The sequence below is a fragment of the Xyrauchen texanus genome, chromosome 4 (genome assembly GCF_025860055.1).
Source record: "Xyrauchen texanus isolate HMW12.3.18 chromosome 4, RBS_HiC_50CHRs, whole genome shotgun sequence".
In the NCBI taxonomy this organism is placed as follows: domain Eukaryota; kingdom Metazoa; phylum Chordata; class Actinopteri; order Cypriniformes; family Catostomidae; genus Xyrauchen; species Xyrauchen texanus.
Window position 1 is genome coordinate 676,172 of NC_068279.1, and position 21,329 is coordinate 697,500.

The 21,329-nt window shown below is 45.7% G+C and overlaps 1 protein-coding gene across 1 annotated transcript in view; it reads right to left on the reverse strand.

Annotated features, from left to right (window-relative positions):
- LOC127636920 (peripheral-type benzodiazepine receptor-associated protein 1-like) overlaps positions 1 to 21,329 on the reverse strand; it is a 114,580-nt gene that overhangs the window by 92,581 nt on the left and 670 nt on the right. The window contains exons 2-4 of the mRNA XM_052117724.1: positions 17,284 to 18,494; positions 17,148 to 17,179; positions 3,010 to 3,256 (exon numbers count right to left, since the gene is read on the reverse strand). Of these exons, the coding sequence (XP_051973684.1) occupies positions 3,010 to 3,256; positions 17,148 to 17,179; positions 17,284 to 18,366 (1,362 nt within the window). The 5' untranslated portion in view covers positions 18,367 to 18,494. The remainder of the gene's footprint in view (positions 1 to 3,009; positions 3,257 to 17,147; positions 17,180 to 17,283; positions 18,495 to 21,329) is intronic.

Here is a 21,329-nt window from a genome sequence, read left to right on the forward strand (position 1 = left end):
ACTCACAAACAAAGATCAAAGATCCCCCATTTAGCTTAACAGAGTGTAGGGGCCAGTGCTGTTAGCGAGCACCTATGAAGGCCAGAACGGCACACGAGGGGGTGACCAGCACCACGCCCGACCGCCTTTGTCTCCCCAGTGGTGATGTTTTACACACCACACCAGGTACTCATTTTAGGCTGAGTCGACCTAGGGGAGGCCCGGGACCGGTTCAGATAATCGTCACTGGTGTTGACCATGAGCGGGAATCAAACTCGGGTTGCCAGGTTTGTAGCGCACTAACCGCTACACTACTGCTCACACACACACACACACACACACACACACACACACACATGCCAGCAGAGCTGCATGTAAGGTGCTAGTCTGCCATTGGGAGCAACTTGGGGTTCAGTGTCTTGCCCAAGGACACTTCGGCATGTGGAGTCATGTGGGCCGGGAACAGAACCGCCAACCCTGTGATTAGCGGCCGACCCGCTCTACCACCTGCATTATAATTTTTCAAAATATTGAATATGGCATTACTTGTACCACTACTATTCAAATATTCATTGTCTAATGCTACTATATTTGTATGATTTTTTTATGCATGTATATGTGTGTGTGTGCGTATGAGTGTGTGTGTGAGTGTGTGTGTGCGTGTGCACGCGAGTGTGTGTGAGTGTGCGCATGTGTGTGTGCGTATGTGTATGCGTGTGTATGTGAGAGTGTGAGAGTGTGTATGTGTGCGAGTGTGTGTGTGCGCGTGCATGCGTATGTGTGCATGTGTGTGTGTGAGAGTGTGTATGTGTGCGCATGCGTATGCGCGTATGTGTATGCGTGTGTATGTGTGTGTGTGTGTGTGAGTGTGTGTGTGTGAGTGTATGTGTGTTTGTGTGCGCGTGCATGTGTGTGTGTGAGAGTGTGTATGTGTGCGCACGCGTATGCGCGTATGTGTATGTGTGTGTGTGAGTGTGTGTGTGTGTGAGTGAGTGTATGTGTGTTTGTGTGCGCGCGCATGTGTGTGAGAGAGTGAATTGTGACCATGGGACAGAGGTGTCTGTAGTGCAGATTTGTGTCTGTGTCTACATGAACAATATTTACAAAATATTAATGAACTATGGGAGTCCCAGCAGTGCGGTCTGGACTGATGAGGGTTAAACAAGACACTAATGAGCCAAATCAGAGAGAGAGAGAGAGAACGAAACAAAATCAAGAGGTTCTTTCCCACTTACAGCCTTTGCCATAAATGTTACGCTCTTAACCCATAAACTGCTGGAAAACACGCTCGAGTTTAAAGTGTGTCTGCCCCACTAACTGCTCCAAACGAAAATGCAGAAATAACGATTGCAACTGATCCATCCCCTTCTATTGGATGGACAAACAGATAGTCGCGTCTCATATTATGCTTTTATTCAAGCCAGATGTTGCCATGTCGGGGCGCTCAAACAAAAAGCAATGCTTTACAGTGTTCTGCTCATGGATACTTCATATAATAACTACTAAAAAGCTTTTTAAATAAAATAACAGTAACATTGGAGTTCATTACGGGAGCATTTTTGCCCTACATTTAGAACATTTGGAAGTCCTCTACAAGGCCGTTTAAATCAGACCGGGTCTGAACTCTGGCCGCCGCCGCAGGGCTGCAGAGGGCGTTTCTGATTTTTGAAAGGGAAGACACGAGTCGGTCTGGAGCGATGGGACGGACGGTGTAAAGGGAGCACAACCCTCCCACGAATTCAATCATGCATGAACCAAATCCATCTTTATATTCATCCCTCCATCCATATCCCAGATCTAACCCTCACTTCACCCTCCTCCCTCTTGCTGTATCTTCCATCCCAATCACCCTCTTCATCTCTCGTTCCGGTTTTACAACCTGTTCTCAAAGACTCGTGTTACTACACCGACATGTTTTAGTACATGTGGAGTCAGTACTGGTGCAATGAACACTAGAGGCGCTACAACAACAACAACCACTTTTATACACATGCACACAAATCACGAGTAAAACAGCAGATTATCAGTTCATAAACACTTACTTTTCACTCTGTTCCTCACACAATGCTAAACACTTTTACTATAGCGCATGTAGTGATGTCACGATTACAAAATTTGTCTGATGATTAATTGTCGCAACTAGTTGCAATTATGATTATTAATGTGTGTGTCTGTGTGAGTTTGTGTGAGCGTGTATTTATCACTTTGTGGGGACCAAATGTCCCCATAAGGATAGTAAAACCCGAAATTTTTGACCTTGTGGGGACATTTTGTCGGTCCCCATGAGGAAAACAGCTTATAAATCATACTAAATTATGTTTTTTGAAAATGTAAAAATGCAGAATGTTTTCTGTGAGGGTTAGGTTTAGGGGTAGGGTTAGGTTTAGGGGATAGAATATAAAGTTTGTACAGTATAAAAACCATTATGTCTATGGAAAGTCCCCATAAAACATGGAAACACAACGTGTGTGTGCGTGTGTGTAAGTGTATGTGAGTGTGTAAGTGTATGTGTGTGTGTGTGTAAGTGTATGTGTGAGTGTGTGTGTGTGTGTAAGTGTGTGTGTGTGTGTGTAAGTGTATGTGTGAGTGTGTGTGTGTGTGTGTAAGTGTATGTGTGTGTGTGTGTGTGTGTGTGTGTAGCCTAGTTCACCATAATTTAATACACTTCTTATTTACATTTTGGTGCAATGCTCCTCCGGTGCATGTTTTAGGCGAATCAAACAATCGAGCATCTACATCTGAGATGTAGTTCGTAAGTAGCACTGACATATCACGCGCCGCTCTGAACGCAAAAAACAGCAGCGCGTCCTACGAGTGTGTGTGTCATCAGAGCAGCGCACATTCACTGAAACACACTGTGCATGCAGACTATATTGTATATTTACTTATTAAAGCTGGTCTTCAAGAGACTTTGAATAAAACGCACGACGAGCAAAGAGCTACACTGTGACGGGCCATAAAACATGCCAAACACAGCAGGTGTATCACACCGTGACCCCTTTAATGTTTGGACAAACAGCTGAAACGAACCTTTCCAAATCCTCCTGCCTCGCCTCCATTCAGCCCCTCGTACAGAGAGTGATGCCGTTTGCCCAGCACCATCACGCTGCCATTTCCATTGGTCATGGAGGACCCCGGGTCTTTCCCGCTCGTAGCCTTCCGACTCTCCTCTGGATTCTCTCGGTCCGGATCCCCGGGACCAGCTGGAGACTCCGGTTCAGCGCTACTCATATCCGGCGTGGGTGAGCCATGATGGGAGGGCTTGTGAGGGTCAGGCCTAGAGCACAGGTCATGCACAACTCCGTCCCGGGATGCAGACGTCACGTCTTTCAGGGGTAGGCTCCAGGGTGCCTCATTAGGTTTATTTGGCCAAAGGAAGTCGTATTCCTGTTCTCCTCTTGGTCTTATTACTGATCTTGTTCTCCTACTGATATTCGGTCACCGTCGTTCCCATTCTATTGACTGAAGCAATGTCTCCGCATGTTTCCATCATCCACGCAGTCCTCAAGCTTCTACTGTAGAAACATACACGGCGATGGAGAAACATACAGCCATGTATGGAAAGAGATCGAGAGTTGACGTCTTATTTTCTAACAGGTCTCTCGATGTCCTCTTGTTGTGTGGACTGGATTTGCCTTCAGCTCGTTGCGTTGTCCTCTCATCCTTATCCTCTCCTCCGCTTGATCACGCCAGGTCTCGACGCTCTGCCTAAATGTGCGTTTGGTGAGATAACAACATTAAGACGAAGAGGAGGAGAGTGTGAGGCCGATTGAGAGAGAGAGAGAGAGAGAGAGAGAGTGTGTGTTTGGGACGAGAGGAGGGGGTGGGTCCTCCTATCACGTTCAGGCAGGCTCTGGGAGCAAGCCAATCCTGGCTCTGGAGCAGAATGGTTTCCATGGAGATGATGCTGGAATGATGTAGCTCTATTGATCATAGAGGCAGCACTCTGCAATGGAGAGAGACGAAAGGAGGGCCACACGCACACTTTAGGGTATTGGCATTGAGAGACAAGGCTTGAAATGACTCATATTGTCTGGAAAGTCAAAATTAAACGAAAAGAGACAAAATATATTTACATTTATGCATTTGGCAGATGCTTTTATCCAAAGTGTCTTACAGTGCACTTATTACAGGGACAATCCCCCCGGAGCAATCTGGAGTTAAGTGTCTTACTCAAGGACACAATGGTGGTGGCTGTGGGGATCGAACCAGCAACCTTCTGGGTACCAATGTATTATACAGAGCACTTATTACAGGGACAATCCCCCCGGAGCAACCTGGATTTAAGTGTCTTACTCAAGGACACAATGGTGGTGACTGTGGGGATCAAACCAGCAACCTTCTGAGTACCAATGTATTTATACAGAGCACTTATTACAGGGACAATCCCCCCGGAGCAACCTGGAGTTAAGTGTCTTACTCAAGGACACAATGGTGGTGACTGTGGGGATCAAACCAGCAACCTTCTGAGTACCAATGTATTATACAGAGCACTTATTACAGGGACAATCCCCCCCGAGCAACCTGGAGTTAAGTGCCTTACTCAAGGACACAATGGTGGTGACTGTGGGGATATAACCAGCGACCTCCTGATTACCAGTTATGTGCTTTAGTCCACTACGCCGCCACCACCACGCCACTATGTGGAAATATGGAATCACACATTGCATAAATGCTACAGATGGACGATTCATTCCTATGAGAAGTGCTGCAGAGCTTGTCAGAGCGAGTGACCGTAACCGAGGGGGGGCGGAGCTTAGCAGTGTCACCTGAAACTTTAACCACTAGCCTGCGTGGCCAAAAGTGCCGTGAGCCAAAATCTTATTGTTGCATGTTGGTGCCATGCTTCAACCGTGGTCCTTAAGCTAGAAAATACTGGCGGTTGAACTGTATGTATGTCCGGTTAGTAGCGGTATCCGGCTGAACTCGGTTGTAAAGCGGCTCATTGGGGGTAACAGCATGTATCTGAACTCAGTACAGCAATAGTGGCTGTTCAAACAGGATGCTAGATAGAGTACAACGGAATGGAACAGAATGTGGGAATCGCAAAACCTCCCTGTCATCGTAACTTTATGCGTTGGAGCGCATTTTGCGCACTTCAAAAGGTGAATGAAACAGCGCGAGCGAAGAGCAGGTGCGTTATCTCACGGACCGAGCCAATTTGGTTACCCCATGTGACTCTACCCTCCCTAGCAACCGAGCCAATTTGGTTACCCCATGTGACTCTACCCTCCCTAGCAACCGAGCCAATTTGGTTACCCCATGTGACTCTACCCTCCCTAGCAACCGAGCCAATTTGGTTACCCCATGTGTCTCTACCCTCCCTAGCAACCGAGCCAATTTGGTTACCCCATGTGACTCTACCCTCCCTAGCAACCGAGCCAATTTGGTTACCCCATGTGACTCTACCCTCCATAGCAACCGGACCAATTTGGTTACAAATATAATGACGTTAATTATGACAGACACACAGATACAGGTACAGACAAACTGCATTGTGCTTTTAAATCTAATTATCCTACAACACTCTCCACCTTTGTGGGCAATCTCTCATGAAAACACTCTAATAACTGCCTCTCCACTGAGCAAACACACAAAGATTAGAGTGTACCCCTCCCGGAGACAATAACTTAACACAGGGCCAACAAACACCCCGTGTGTGTGTGTGTGCGCGAGTGTGTGTGTGTCGCGAGTGTTTGTGAGAGAGAGAGTGTGTGTGTGTGTGTGTGTGTGTGTGTGTGTGTGTGTGTGTGTGTGTGTGTGTGTGTGTGTGTGCACGTGAGAGTGTTAAAGTGCGCAGTGTTTAAGTGCGCGGTGTTTAAGTTGCCGTTGTATAAGTTGCCGCTGTTTAAGTGCGCGGTGTTTAAGTTGGCGTTGTATAAGTTGCCGCTGTTTAAGTGCGCGGTGTTTAAGTTGGCGTTGTATAAGTTGGCGTTGTATAAGTTGGCGTTGTATAAGTTGCCGCTGTTTAAGTGCGCGGTGTATAAGTTGGCATTGTATAAGTGCGCGCGGTGTTTAAGTGCGCGCGGTGTTTAAGTGCGCGCGGTGTTTAAGTGCGCGCGGTGTTTAAGTGTGCGGTGTTTAAGTGTGCGGTGTTTAAGTGTGCGGTGTTTAAGTGCGCGCGGTGTTTAAGTGCGTGCGGTGTTTAAGTTGCCGTTGTATAAGTTGCCGTTGTATAAGTTGCCGCTGTTTAAGTGCGCGGTGTTTAAGTGCGTGCGGTGGTTAAGTTGGCGTTGTATAAGTTGCCGCTGTTTAAGTGCGCGGTGTTTAAGTTGGCGTTGTATAAGTTGCCGCTGTTTAAGTGCGCAGTGTTTAAGTTGGCATTGTATAAGTTGCCGCTGTTTAAGTTGCCGTTGTATAAGTTGCCGCTGTTTAAGTGCGTGCGGTGTATAAGTTGCCGCTGTTTAAGTGCGCGGTGTTTAAGTGCGTCGGTGTTTAAGTGCGCGGTGTTTAAGTGCGTGCGGTGTTTAAGTGCGTGCGGTGTTTAAGTTGGCGTTGTATAAGTTGCCGCTGTTTAAGTGCGCGGTGTTTAAGTTGGCGTTGTATAAGTTGCCGCTGTTTAAGTGCTTGCGGTGTTTAAGTGCTGCGGTGTTTAAGTGCGCGGTGTTTAAGTTGGCGTTGTATAAGTTGCCGCTGTTTAAGTGCGCAGTGTTTAAGTTGGCGTTGTATAAGTTGCCGCTGTTTAAGTGCGCGGTGTTTAAGTTGCCGTTGTATAAGTTGCCGCTGTTTAAGTGCGCGGTGTTTAAGTTGGCGTTGTATAAGTTGGCGTTGTATAAGTTGCCGCTGTTTAAGTGCGTGCGGTGTTTAAGTTGGCGTTGTATAAGTTGCCGCTGTTTAAGTGCGCGGTGTTTAAGTTGGCGTTGTATAAGTTGCCGCTGTTTAAGTGCGCAGTGTTTAAGTGCGCAGTGTTTAAGTGCGCAGTGTTTAAGTTGCCGCTGTTTAAGTGCGCGGTGTTTAAGTTGGTGTTGTATAAGTTGCCGCTGTTTAAGTGCGCGGTGTTTAAGTTGGCGTTGTATAAGTTGCCGCTGTTTAAGTGCGCGGTGTTTAAGTGCGCAGTGTTTAAGTGCGCAGTGTTTAAGTGCGCAGTGTTTAAGTGCGCAGTGTTTAAGTTGCCGCTGTTTAAGTGCGCGGTGTTTAAGTTGGTGTTGTATAAGTTGCCGCTGTTTAAGTGCGCGGTGTTTAAGTTGGCGTTGTATAAGTTGCCGCTGTTTAAGTGCGCGGTGTTTAAGTTGGCGTTGTATAAGTTGCCGCTGTTTAAGTGCGCAGTGTTTAAGTGCGCAGTGTTTAAGTGCGCAGTGTTTAAGTGCGCGGTGTTTAAGTGCGCGGTGTTTAAGTGCGCGGTGTTTAAGTTGGCGTTGTATAAGTTGCCGCTGTTTAAGTGCGCAGTGTTTAAGTGCGCAGTGTTTAAGTGCGCAGTGTTTAAGTTGCCGCTGTTTAAGTGCGCGGTGTTTAAGTGCGCAGTGTTTAAGTTGCCGCTGTTTAAGTGCGCAGTGTTTAAGTGCGCAGTGTTTAAGTGCGCAGTGTTTAAGTGCGCAGTGTTTAAGTGCGCGGTGTTTAAGTGCGCAGTGTTTAAGTTGCCGCTGTTTAAGTGCGCAGTGTTTAAGTGCGCAGTGTTTAAGTGCGCAGTGTTTAAGTGCGCGGTGTTTAAGTTGGCGTTGTATAAGTTGCCGCTGTTTAAGTGCGCAGTGTTTAAGTGCGCAGTGTTTAAGTGCGCAGTGTTTAAGTGCGCAGTGTTTAAGTGCGCAGTGTTTAAGTTGCCGCTGTTTAAGTGCGCGGTGTTTAAGTTGGTGTTGTATAAGTTGCCGCTGTTTAAGTGCGCGGTGTTTAAGTTGGCGTTGTATAAGTTGCCGCTGTTTAAGTGCGCGGTGTTTAAGTTGGCGTTGTATAAGTTGCCGCTGTTTAAGTGCTGCGGTGTTTAAGTTGGCGTTGTATAAGTTGCCGCTGTTTAAGTGCGCGGTGTTTAAGTTGGCGTTGTATAAGTTGTCGCTGTTTAAGTGCGCTGGTGTTTAAGTTGGCGTTGTATAAGTTGCCGCTGTTTAAGTGCGCGGTGTTTAAGTTGGCGTTGTATAAGTTGCCGCTGTTTAAGTGCGCGGTGTTTAAGTTGGCGTTGTATAAGTTGCCGCTGTTTAAGTGCGCGGTGTTTAAGTTGCCGTTGTATAAGTTGCCGCTGTTTAAGTGCGCGGTGTTTAAGTTGGCGTTGTATAAGTTGCCGCTGTTTAAGTGCGTGTTATGCATATGCATGTTGCAAAATGGATCGCTTTGTAGCGTCTACAATACAAAAGTCAACAGGAGAGGCAGATTCTGGGCCAAGCAAAAAACGGAGGAAGTATGATCACAAATATTTAAAGTTTAAAATCACGTTTTCAAGTTCTCACGTTCACCCAATTGTAAAATCCCTGATCTATGGAATTATGAAGTGTACACAATAACAACAGCATGTTAGTATAACAGAATACCATCATATACCAAATTGGGATATGTGTATGAAGAGCAGAACAGAAGACAGAGCTGCCGCTTTACACCGAATATGTTTATCCTCTTTCGTTGGGGTTCGGGTTAAGGTTAGGCTAACTCTTACCCATCGCATGTGCTGTCAACATATCAGTGCCAATGAGGGGGTGACCCGCTCCGTGTAAAGTTAAACAGAATTGATTGGTCTTCATCTCATGTGGGTCTACATCATTTTCAACTTACTTAGCGCACCTTTAACTACCTGAAAGCAAAACCCTTATGGGGAATATTCGGGGGTTTTCTTTGCTATTCTAAAAAGAGTGACTGTTACCTAGCAACAGCAGTCGAAACTCCCTTCAGCAACACAAGCAATGCATTACATCCCGATATTGTGACTGTGAGCAAACGATCAAATCTGAGATAAAAGATATTAATGAGTGAGATGATCAAACTGCCGGTGCTAATGTGAGCCTACTGCGCAGCTTCATCCTTCAATAGCTCTGACAGATGATGCCATTAGTGTTTTACACTTCCAACTCATTTCAACAGTCATTCGTTTCATCTCTTACACAGGTCATCCTAACAATGCCATTTCAAAGAGCAGTACCGCCGCTCCCTATAAGCAGACTATGCAGTCTGCGTAGGGCACCGACTCCCTAGGAGTCAAATGGCGCTATCGGCACTATTTACAAATGTAATGCACTAAACATCAGGGATGCTCTGAGACCTGGATCGGTATCGGTCCGTTGAGCCGGATCCAAATCTAATACTGTGTGTTAGTCGTGTTCGTTACGGTCAAGCTCCAAAAAAGTGGTTCATATGACTCGTGCATTTTATTTAAAGACACTTGAAGACGTGCGACAGCTCTGAGAATCACAAAACACTGCGTTTAATAAGTAAATATACAGTATGCGCAGCGGCAGTGTGTTAATGAATGGCGCTGCTCTGTTGACACACACTCACACACTCTTGCCTATTTTTAGCCTTCACGCGGAGCGCAATATTTGAGCGCTACTCACGAACCACATCTCAGATGCTCAATCGTTCAGTTCACTTATAATATACATTTAGAACGGCACTGGAGGAGCATCTGACCAGAGTTTGAATAAGAAGTGAATTAAACTACTGTGAACTACAAACAGACACACACAGGACGTCCCGGAGACTTCAGCATGTCAAAATAAAAGCGCGAGGGGTTAAAAGTTAAACGTGCACGATTGAGATATATTACTAATATATATATATATTATTATCTGTTTACAAATGATCACAATATTTAAGTTGAATGGATTCCCAAAAATATCTGATATCTGACAACTAAATTAAACAATAAAGAGAAAAGAGGTTTCTTTTCTACTGGGGGTGTTCGCTGTCATTTTCTGCATATCGCGGCGCCGTTTTGTGGTCCGTTCTGCATCGTGCGGCGGCTCATTGTTGCTCTGATCGGCCCAAAAGTGCGTCAGCCCACCGAGAAAATGTCCGGTATGCCAGATACACTCGAAACCTGAAAACAGGCCTGCGTGGAACACTTCCGCCTTCAGGATAAAGGTGAATCGAAAAACTGTGTTATTCCATGTCTTGTTATTCCAACGCTCTCCTCCAAACATTGAGCAAATTAACAGGATTATTAAAAAGAAAAACACATCTCGAGTCGTACGTTTCTTCCACCATCGGGCCGAGCGGTTCTGAGCACGGTATGGAACGGTTAGCATTTCCATTTGAGCATGGTTCAGCATGCCACGATTGCAAACCTTTCTCAGCCCGGATATCTCAGCACGGTTAGCCAACCGTACTACGGCTTTAGTACGTGGCGACCCGGTTAGTGTCTCTGATGGTTTAACTATTATTGTAGGCAGGGCTGGACTGGGAAGAGGAATCCGCCTGGGATTTTAAATAGCAACTGCCCCAAAAGTTGAGCGGGGGGTGTTCACTGTCCGTTTCTGCATATCGCGGCACCGTTTTGTGGTCCATTCTGCATAACGTGGCGGCTCATTTTAGCTTATCACGGCCCATTCAGCCCGCTCCGTTCTCCCGATGTCCAGTCCGCACCTGATCGGCCCCAAAATGTGTCGGCCCACCGGGAATATGCCCGGTATGCCAGATTACCAGTCCAGCCCTGATTGTAGCCTATTTTTCTACATGCGTTTTTCATCAGGGAAGTAGATTACTTGCTCATTACAGCTCAAAATACAACAATATATTCTCATATACTATTTTAATACACTGGAATACTTTTGAGCTAGTCTGGGAACTTTGATCTTTCAGCGTGTTCGTGTCTGTCGGAATGCACAAGCCCTCATTATGGAAAACCTCTCGCCTCTTTCTGTGCATTAGCAGGGAATGAAGGAGTCCTGAAAACTGGGACACACGATCATCCTCCATAGTGCACTCGCGCCGATGTTTACCTCTCCCGCAGATGGATCCGTTACGGACAGTCTCCTGATTTCACCGCTCCATAGTGGAGAAAGATCCTGTACCTGCGCCAGCTGGCCCGGGTCAGCACAGAACCCCATGGCATTGCAATGAGAACTGAACACTGTTGTGAACTCATCAAATCTGATTTCTCATTAACAGACTCATTTTGCCAATAAACGCCTTTCTTATTCTTTTGATGTTGGAGTTGCAATCAGATGCCGAAACCGTGGAGAGATTTGGAGCTGGCTTGAGGGGAAATGTTTATGTAATCATTATTATACAACCTGAGAATGTAAGTATTGAGCCAAATCACTGTTCTGTGGCCTGTGAATGAGGCCATCAAGCCAACGGGGTTAAAACGGAGGCATTAATCAGAATTTGATCCAAGAAGAGTTGGTGCTCCTTTACACAGACGGATCAGATTTTTTTCTCCCCAATTTGAAACGCCCAATTCCCAATGCGCTCCAAGTCCTCGTGGTGGCGTAGCGACTTGTTGAGCTCGTTACCGTGGAGGCTTCACGCTATTCTCTGCGGCATCCACATGCACAACTCACCACACGCCCCACCGAGAGTGAGAACCACATTATAGTGACCACGAGGAGGTTACCCCATGTGACTCTACCCTCCCTAGCAACTGGGTCAATTTGGTTGCTAAGGAGACCTGACTGGAGTCACTCACCACACGCCCCACCGAGAGCGAGAACCACATTATAGCGACCACGAGGAGGTTACCCCATGTGACTCTACCCTCCATTAGCAACCGGGCCAATTTGGTTACCCCATGTGACTCTACCCTCCCTAGCAACTGGGTCAATTTGGTTACCTCATGTGACTACCCTCCATAGCAACCGGGTCAATTTGGTTGCTAAGGACACCTGACTGGAGTCACACACCACACGCCCCACCGAGAGCGAGAACCACATTATAGTGACCACGAGGAGGTTACCCCATGTGACTCTACCCTCCCTAGCAACCAGGTCAATTTGGTTGCCAAGGACACCTGACTGGAGTCACTCACCACATGCCCCACCGAGAGCGAGAACCACATTACAGCGACCACGAGGAGGTTACCCCATGTGACTACCCTCCATTAGCAACCGGGCCAATTTGGTTATCCCATGTGACTCTACCCTCCATTAGCAACCGGGACAATTTGGTTACCCCATGTGACTCTACCCTCCATTAGCAACCGGGCCAATTTGGTTACCCCACGTGACTCTACCCTCCATTAGCAACCGGGAAAATTTGGTTACCCCATGTGACTCTACCCTCCATAGCAACTGTGACAATTTGGTTACCCCATGTGACTCTACCCTCCATTAGCAACCGGGACAATTTGGTTACCCCATGTGACTCTACCCTCCATTAGCAACCGGGAAAATTTGGTTACCCCATGTGACTCTACCCTCCATTAGCAACCGGGACAATTTGGTTACCCCATGTGACTCTACCCTCCATAGCAACCGGGACAATTTGGTTACCCCATGTGACTCTACCCTCCATTAGCAACCGGGACAATTTGGTTACCCCATGTGACTCTACCCTCCATTAGCAACCGGGACAATTTGGTTATCCCATGTGACTCTACCCTCCATTAACAACCGGGCCAATTTGGTTATCCCATGTGACTCTACCCTCCATTAACAACCGGGACAATTTGGTTACCCCATGTGACTCTACCCTCCATTAGCAACCGGGCCAATTTGTTACCCCACGTGACTCTACCCTCCATTAGCAACCGGGAAAATTTGGTTACCCCATGTGACTCTACCCTCCATAGCAACTGTGACAATTTGGTTACCCCATGTGACTCTACCCTCCATTAGCAACCGGGACAATTTGGTTACCCCATGTGACTCTACCCTCCATTAGCAACCGGGACAATTTGGTTACCCCATGTGACTCTACCCTCCATAGCAACCGGGACAATTTGGTTACCCCATGTGACTCTACCCTCCATTAGCAACCGGACAATTTGGTTACCCCATGTGACTCTACCCTCCATAGCAACCGGGACAATTTGGTTACCCCATGTGACTCTACCCTCCATAGAAACCAGGACAATTTGGTTACCCCATGTGACTCTACCCTTCCTAGCAACCGGGCCAATTTGGTTACCCCATGTGACTCTACCCTCCATAGCAACCAAGCCAATTTGGTTACCCCATGTGACTCTACCCTCCATAGCAACCAGGACAATTTGGTTGCTAAGGAGACCTGACTGGAGTCACTCAGCACGTCCTGGATTCAGACTCACAACTCCAGGTGTGATAGTCAGCGTCAATACTCGCTGAGATACCCAGACCTCCGGGTTGACATTTCTTTAGCTAAAATCAGTCTGTGCTGACCGAAATGCGAAACATTGCCCCCAGTGGCCAAAATTATAAATTTGGTTGGGCTCGTTTAAGCTCTGGGTAAAATGTCCAAAGAGGGGCGCCAAAACCGGGATGTGTTTTCAGTTGAGCAGGCTGTAATACAGTGAAGAGGAAAACATATTTTATAAACTGAACCCCCAAACATAAGCGGAGTAATATATATAATGTTAGAGGGGGAAATGCAACCTCAGAATCACGCTTGCCACCGATTATGCCAACGCGATTACTTTCTAGTATCAACGCGAGATCTGAAACCGGGTCTGCTGACGCAACTCGCTTCCGGTTGTGCCACAGCGCAAGGCAAACACGCTGGAGCCGATGAACATTTCTGATAGGAGACCGCGATTGTCGGCGAGTCAGCCTAACGTGCCGATCCTAGGATACCGTAACCCTCTGAAACAACGTGCCGACGTCCCATGTGATCATGTTGGATCTGAAACCAGCTCACACATCAGAAGAGACCTGGCAAAACTAATGGACAACATCCAAAAGCTCCTGGGGCACTTAAAGTGCCAGTTTTGAGGACAGAGCATTCAAAATGATCTCTAGACATCGGTTCAGTCTGCTGTTGCTCAGTAGCTGTAGACTTCTCTGGGTTCATTCTGTAGTGCTTCTGAATTATTCATAGCTCCAGCAGTGTCAGCACAAAGACAAGGGGTCCCTGTGTTTATCATTCTCTCTCTCTGTGCGTTTAGCATTTCAAAGACTAGAGGTTTACGTTTTCAATGAAAACCTGAGTGTTGCTTGCCCATATAAAGCTCGCCACAATGATGCTAGGGTGTTGTGTTTGACCATCAGGGCATTGTTTGGTGGTTGCTAAGGTGTTCTGAGTGGTTGCTAGCTTGCTGGCCGAGTGAAAGAGCCAATCCTCAAGTCACTAGATATTCTGGTCTCTAAATACAGCACGAGTCCATGGGCCAAAATCATACGTTTGATTGATTATAAATGTAGCATCATTTGATGTATCATTCATGTCCCATTGCATTAATGGTGCTTTAATAACAAAGGTTTGGGGTTTGTTTAAATCCCTAACGCCAAGTATAAGCAATAGTAACCAGGGTTAGAAGGATTACTTTTACATTGTATTCCACTACAGATTACAGTATACCTTCTGTAAAATGTCATTTGCAGTGTGTTCCACAAGATTACTCATTACTCACTACTCGAATATGGCAAATTCATACACAGTTGGGGCGGGGTCTGGGTATCTCAGCGAGTATTGACGCTGACTATCACCGCCAGAGTCGTGAGTTTGAATCCAGGGAATGCTGAGTGACTCCAGCCAGGTCTCCTTAGCAACCAAATTGGCTCGGTTGCAATGGAGGGTAGAGTCACATGGGGTAACCAAATTGGCTCGGTTGCTATGGAGGGTAGAGTCACATGGGGTAACCAAATTGTCCCGGTTGCTAGGGAGGGTAGTCACATAGGGTAACCAAATTGGCTCGGTTGCTATGGAGGGTAGAGTCACATGGGGTAACCAAATTGGTCCGGTTGCTAGGAAGGGTAGAGTCACATGGGGTAACCAAATTGTCCCGGTTGCTAGGTAGGGTAGAGTCACATGGGGTAACCTCCTCGTGGTGGTGATTAGTGGTTCTCTCAATGGGGCGTGTGGTGAGTTGTGTGTGGATCGTGGAGAGTAGCATGAGTCTCCACATGCTGTGAGTCTCCGCGGTGTCATGCACAACGAGTCACGTGATAAAATGCGCGGATTGACGGTGTTAGATGTGGAGGCAACTGAGATTCGTCCTCCACCACCCAGATTGAGGTGAGTAACCGCGCCACCACGAGGACCTACTAAGTAGTGTGAATTGGGCGTTCCAAACTGGGAGAAAAGTATATGTATAACGTGATATATGTTTCTTAATGGCGAAGAAGGCATGTACCAATTTGACACTTTATTCAGCTTCGTGTCAGTTCTGAAACTCGTTAGAGCGGGAACCCTTGAGATGTGTCCATCTGGGACATTACACTCGTACACACACTTCAAACAAAGACCTCTTATAAAACAAACGCTGATGGGACTTGTGACAAACGTTATGTTCCTGGCGTCTTTTGTAAGTCAGCATTTAACCACATGGAGGGTCTGTTGATGCTCCGCTCAAATGTAACAATGTCAACTTTGTACCTATTGTCGCCGAGCTTCTGAAGTGTCAGCTAACGATTACCAGACAATCCGGATGAATTATATTCCCATCGCCAGCGCTAAAAGCAGAACAAGACGCACTTTTCATATGGAGTTCATTATGGGTTAGAGTACTTAACTACAAAATAACTCTAAACGCCCATCCTTATTCTCGAGTAACTTTATCTTGCTTTCAGGATTTTTCGATATTTTTAAAGGAAATCCACATAATAATTCTCATGAAAAATGTGATTTTTGCTGTACATCTATGCCCAAATATCAACGGTCTTGAGAAAAATATTATGATCTGATGTGGATTTTATCCATTGAATGCAGGGTAACTGTTAACAGGTGCATGTAAGTGCTAGAAATAGCATTTTAGCTTAGCATAAAGTGTTCACACAAACAATTTACTCAAGGTTAACTATTTCTGCTGCTCCAAACATACACTTAAACAACACAGTGTATACAACGACATCTTTTTCTGATCATATGTGGATTCTGTTCATAGAGGAGGCTGAATATATATTATTTGCAGCTTTCAATACAATGCTAAAGGCTACATTGGTTAGCATTTTTCATATAAACATGGTTTGAAATTAACACCTAGTTCGCAATAATCCGGTATTTCATGCCCAGTGGCAGGTCATTTTGCTCACCACTGTGGCGGGCAACATTTAAGACGTCTCGGAGCGAAATATGACAAGAAATCCTGTTAGACACAAAGATTTTCATTTAAAGATATTCTCTTTAGTATAAATATATTTTTTACATTTTTGTAATGAAATTTTATATCTTAAATCCGTTACATGTATTTCGTTATTCCCCAATCCAGAGTAAAAGTGAGGCTTGATTTAAACACTATTAGTAAAGATGTTATCCTGGACACATACAAAAATAAACAATTTCGTGGCATTGTGCCTTCCTCTATTTTATTTATTTATTCCCCTTTTTCATCCAATTTGGAACACCCAATTCCCAATGCGCTCTAAGTTCTCGTGGTGGCGTAGTGACTCGCCTCAATCTAGGAGGCGGAGGATGAAATCTCAGATACCTCCACATCAGAGACCGTCAATCCGCGCATCTCATCACGTGACTTGTTGAGCACGTTACCACGGAGACGTAGCACTTGTGGAGGTTTCATGCTATTCTCCACGGCATCTATGCACAACTCACCACATGCCCCACCGAGAGCGAGAACCACATTATAGCGACCACGAGGAGGTTACCCCATGTGACTCTACCCTCCCTAGCAACCGGCCCAATTTGGTTACCCCACGTGACTCTACCCTCCCTAGCAACCGGGCCAATTTGGTTACCCCACGTGACTCTACCCTCCCTAGCAACCGGGCCAATTTGGTTACCCCACGTGACTCTACCCTCCCTAGCAACCAGGCTAATATGGTTACCCCATGTGACTCTACCCTCCCTAGCAACCAGGCCAATTTGGTTACCCCATGTGACTCTACCCTCCCTAGCAACCGGGCCAATTTGGTTACCCCATGTGACTCTACCCTCCCTAGCAACCGGGCCAATAGGTTTACCCCATGTGACTCTACCCTCCCTAGCAACCAGGCCAATATGGTTACCCCATGTGTCTCTACCCTCCCTAGCAACCAGGCCAATTTGGTTGCTAAGGAGTCCTGGCTGGAGTCACTCAGCACGCCCTGGATTCAAACTCACGACTCCAGGGGTGGTAGCTGGCGTCTTTACCACTGAGCTACACAGACCCCTGGTGCCTTCCTCTATTAAAGAGAGAGACTGGCTTGATGTGCATGTTGTTTCATTAGGACACAGTTTCCCACCTGATTGCATTCACTGACACAATCAATTTAATCTAAAGATGGTCAAAGATTCAATAGCACAAAAACGTGCCAAGTGATTCTTTTTAAAGATCTACAGAGAAGCACATTCATTGAATGTTTTTAATCAAGCTCTTACCAGATCCTCCATATTGTCCTCTGGACATCTGGACGGTGAGCACTTCTCTGGAGATGTGGTCTCCGACGTGCTAGAACGCTGAAGGTCCCATTTCTCAGGTGAGCATGATTGAGGTAAGTCTCCAAAAAGATCCCCCTTGGACACCTCTTCGTCTTCTGAAGAGGTGCTGAAAGGAGGTGTTTCAAAGGCCTGCTCCTTCTTCTTCTTCTTCGTCTTCATAGGCGGTGGAGAGACACTTTGGGGCGTCTGGGACAGTGACTGAGAGCGACATAGAGCAAGCTTCCCTGTCCTAGAAGATCCCAGGCGGTCTTGGCCTTGCGAGATGTCGCCGCTCAGCAGTTGCACGCAACTCTTTGACCTCGGCCTCGTCAGATTTACAATGCACCCTTTGTGTTCTTCCTTTGGATCCGTTTCCGCCTGGGAAGGTCGCCTGTGTGCTTCCAGTAGGTGGCACAGGAAGTAGCTCTTCTCTAGGTCCACTTCCTGTTGGAGCCGTTGAGGCAAAGCAACCTGCTCGCCATCGCCCAGTGCAAGCAGCGACTTTATCAGCTCCTCGAGTTTACGGTACGTCGTGCCATTACCTTTACATCCAGGCTCGCTCGTGGACACCCTGCGACTACCCTGTTTTCTTTGGATCCCGGATTTACTGTTCCCAGCAATCTCCTCGGCTAGATGATGGTGAAGTTCTTGGGACCGCTTAAGCGTGGAGCTCACGGTATGTTGCCTCTCCTGATCCTGCCAACGCAGCAGACGGCGAACCTCTGCCGTGCGCTCTCGGCCTAGCGTCTTTCTCTGCTGCAGCAGCTCCAGCGACCTCTGCTGCTCGTGTCTGTACGTCAGCTCCCTAAGCGCACGCTCTCGCTCCACTCGTGCCTCCTCCCGTTGCCTCCGGAGCTCCAGGGAGAAGCGACGGTGAGCCTGCTTGTTACGACTGCGCTCCACCTCTAATGCGGTGCGGAGATGCTCAACGTCGCGCCAGAGATCTGCGCCGGGTCTGGACGCACAGCAGCTGTGCTTGTGGCAGGTAGCGCCCTTCTTGGAGGAGAGAATTTGAGGGTTATTGTTATCATAGTTTTTGCCCATGTTAATAGAGGACACAAAGTCAACTCATTCCTGACAGGAAGCATGCAGTTGGGATGAGAATGACGATGCATGTAATGTAACACAGCAGACAGCATGCACAGAAAGTGGACACAAATCCAACATGACAACTGAAAAGAGCAGAGATGAAAAATTATTATTAAAACGCAGACAGAAAGATACCAGAATATTTTAAGAATTAAATTTGAGGCTTGCGTCCAATGTTATGAACACACACACAATCGGCACAAACAAACTGATCCACAATGTAGCCAGTGACAACAAAGCCCAGAAACATTGTCTTTGTTTAAACAAATATATACAAAACTCTCTGACTGACATGCACAACCAGTCAAAAGTTTGGACACACCTACTCGTTCTATATTATCACTACTTTCCACATTTTGAAATACTTGTAAAGTCATCAAAGTGAGGAAATGACACAAATGGAAGTATAAGAATGTAGAGCAACAATGTGTCAAATGTGAAACAAATCAAAACACTCTTCTTCTATCGGAGCTTCTTCCATGTTGCCACACATTCACTACATCAACGGTTCTCAACTGGTTTTGCTTCAGGACACTGATTTTATTTTGGACTTCAAGTGGCTACACAACACCAGGGCTGGTGGGCCGACCAGGGGTGGACTGGCCATCGGGAGAAGCGAGCAGGCCTGTGGGGCGGCCGCGAGATGGGCTGAATGGGCCGAAATAATGCAGAACGCACCACAAAACAGCGCCACGATATGCAGAAAAGGACAGCAAATCTCAGAAGAAAAAACAAACGGCAGATATTGATTGAATGGCAAGCCTTTTATGTCAACAAGTAGGCCGTTGGGGGTGTTATTATATTGGTAACAAAATAAAATAAAGTATTTTTAAACTAAAAATGTAAACTTAAGACATTTAAAGTATTTAGAAAGCCTTAAAAGGAATCATATTTTTTTAATCATACATTATTTTTTTATCAAATCACCTATTTAATTTTTTTATTTATATATTTGAATTAAATATGTAAAAATGACTTCTAAAGGAGTATGAAGCACACATATTGTATACCTTAAGAAATATGACAATTTGTTGACAATTAATCACGAACAGCCCTAAGAGGCAATTAATCGCCACAAATCGCAATTATTAGTTTAAAAGCTAATAGTGAAACCCCAAGAGACAATTAATCGGCATAATCACAACTATTTTCCAGACAATTAATCGCGAGAACCCAAGAGGCAATTAATCGGCACAAATCATAATTATTCGTTTGAAAGCTAACCATGAAAGCCCCAAGAGGCAATCAATCGGCATAACCACAACTATTTGTTTGACAGGAAATCGCGAAAGCCCTAAGAGACAATTAATAGCAATTATTTGATTGACCCCTGCGATGGACTGGCGACCTGTCCAGGGTGTCCCCTGCCTTTCGCCCAATGTTAGCTGGGATAGGCTCCAGCCCCCCGCGACCCTGTACACAGGATAAGCGGTTGACGATGGATGGATGGATGGATATTTGATTGACAGTTACTCGACAACCAAATGTAATAACCGTGACATCCATATCAACAACACAAGATATGGGAGTGTATCCTCCTCCCTTCTGAAAGTTGGTAAGGATAGTACACTGCCTGGACAAACAGAAGTTGCATTTGTTTAGAGAAGCTTATTCAACATCGCAACATTTATTTCCATCCAGAGTTGCAATAATTTACAGCCGAGATCTTGTATTGATGACGGGAGAGTTCAATCACTTCATGACTTCATTTCACCGCCACATAACGTTGCTGAGCCTCGACCAGACCAGCGGAAGTAACCCCGATCATAACACTGACTCCACACGCTATTTTATTCCTTTTCTTTCAATATCCGCTGCAAAAGGTTTATCAAAGGGTTTATCAAAAGGTTTATCGAAAAGGTTTATAGTGTCGTCAGATATAGTGATATTGCACAGTTATGAGTGATACAGTTCTATACTATACAGCTGTGCAGAAAATAGTTACACTTTAGTCATTTTGAATAGTGATACAGTGCAGCATATAATGGTATAGTATGTCATAATGTATATTATAGTTACATAATGATATTAAATATCTAGTATAGCACAGTGATACAGTTGTATATACTGTTAGTAAAGATACACTAATGGAGTCATCAAGCACTAAAACATCAGGAACTGATATGAATAATCAATTAAGGCAGATTCAAAGCTTTGTGTCACATATAAAACACACAAAACTAACGAACAAGACAACATGCGATACAATGAGTGCGTGAAAGCAACAAGTGCAGATTTAAAGAGCCGCCGCATGCTCACGAGCACATGATACAATGATACACACACACACAATGATACTAACACACACAATGAGATACACACACACACACACATACACACACACACACACACAATGATACAATGATACTAACACACACAATGACACACACACACACACAATGATACACACACACACACACACACACACAATGATACACACACACACACACACACAAAATGATACAATGATACTAACACACACAATGATACACATACACACACACACACACAAACAACGATACAATGATACTAACACACACAATGATACACACACACACACACACACAATGATACAATGATACTAACACACACAATGACACACACACACAATGATACATGATACACACACACACACACACACACACACAATGATACAATGATACACACACACAATGATACACACACACACACAATGATACAATGATACTAACACACACAATGATACACATACACACACACACACACACACAAACAACGATACAATGATACTAACACACACAATGATACACACACACAACACACACACACACACACACACAATGATACAATGATACACACACACACACACACACACAATGATACACACACACACACACACACACAATGATACACACACACACACAATGATACAATGATAC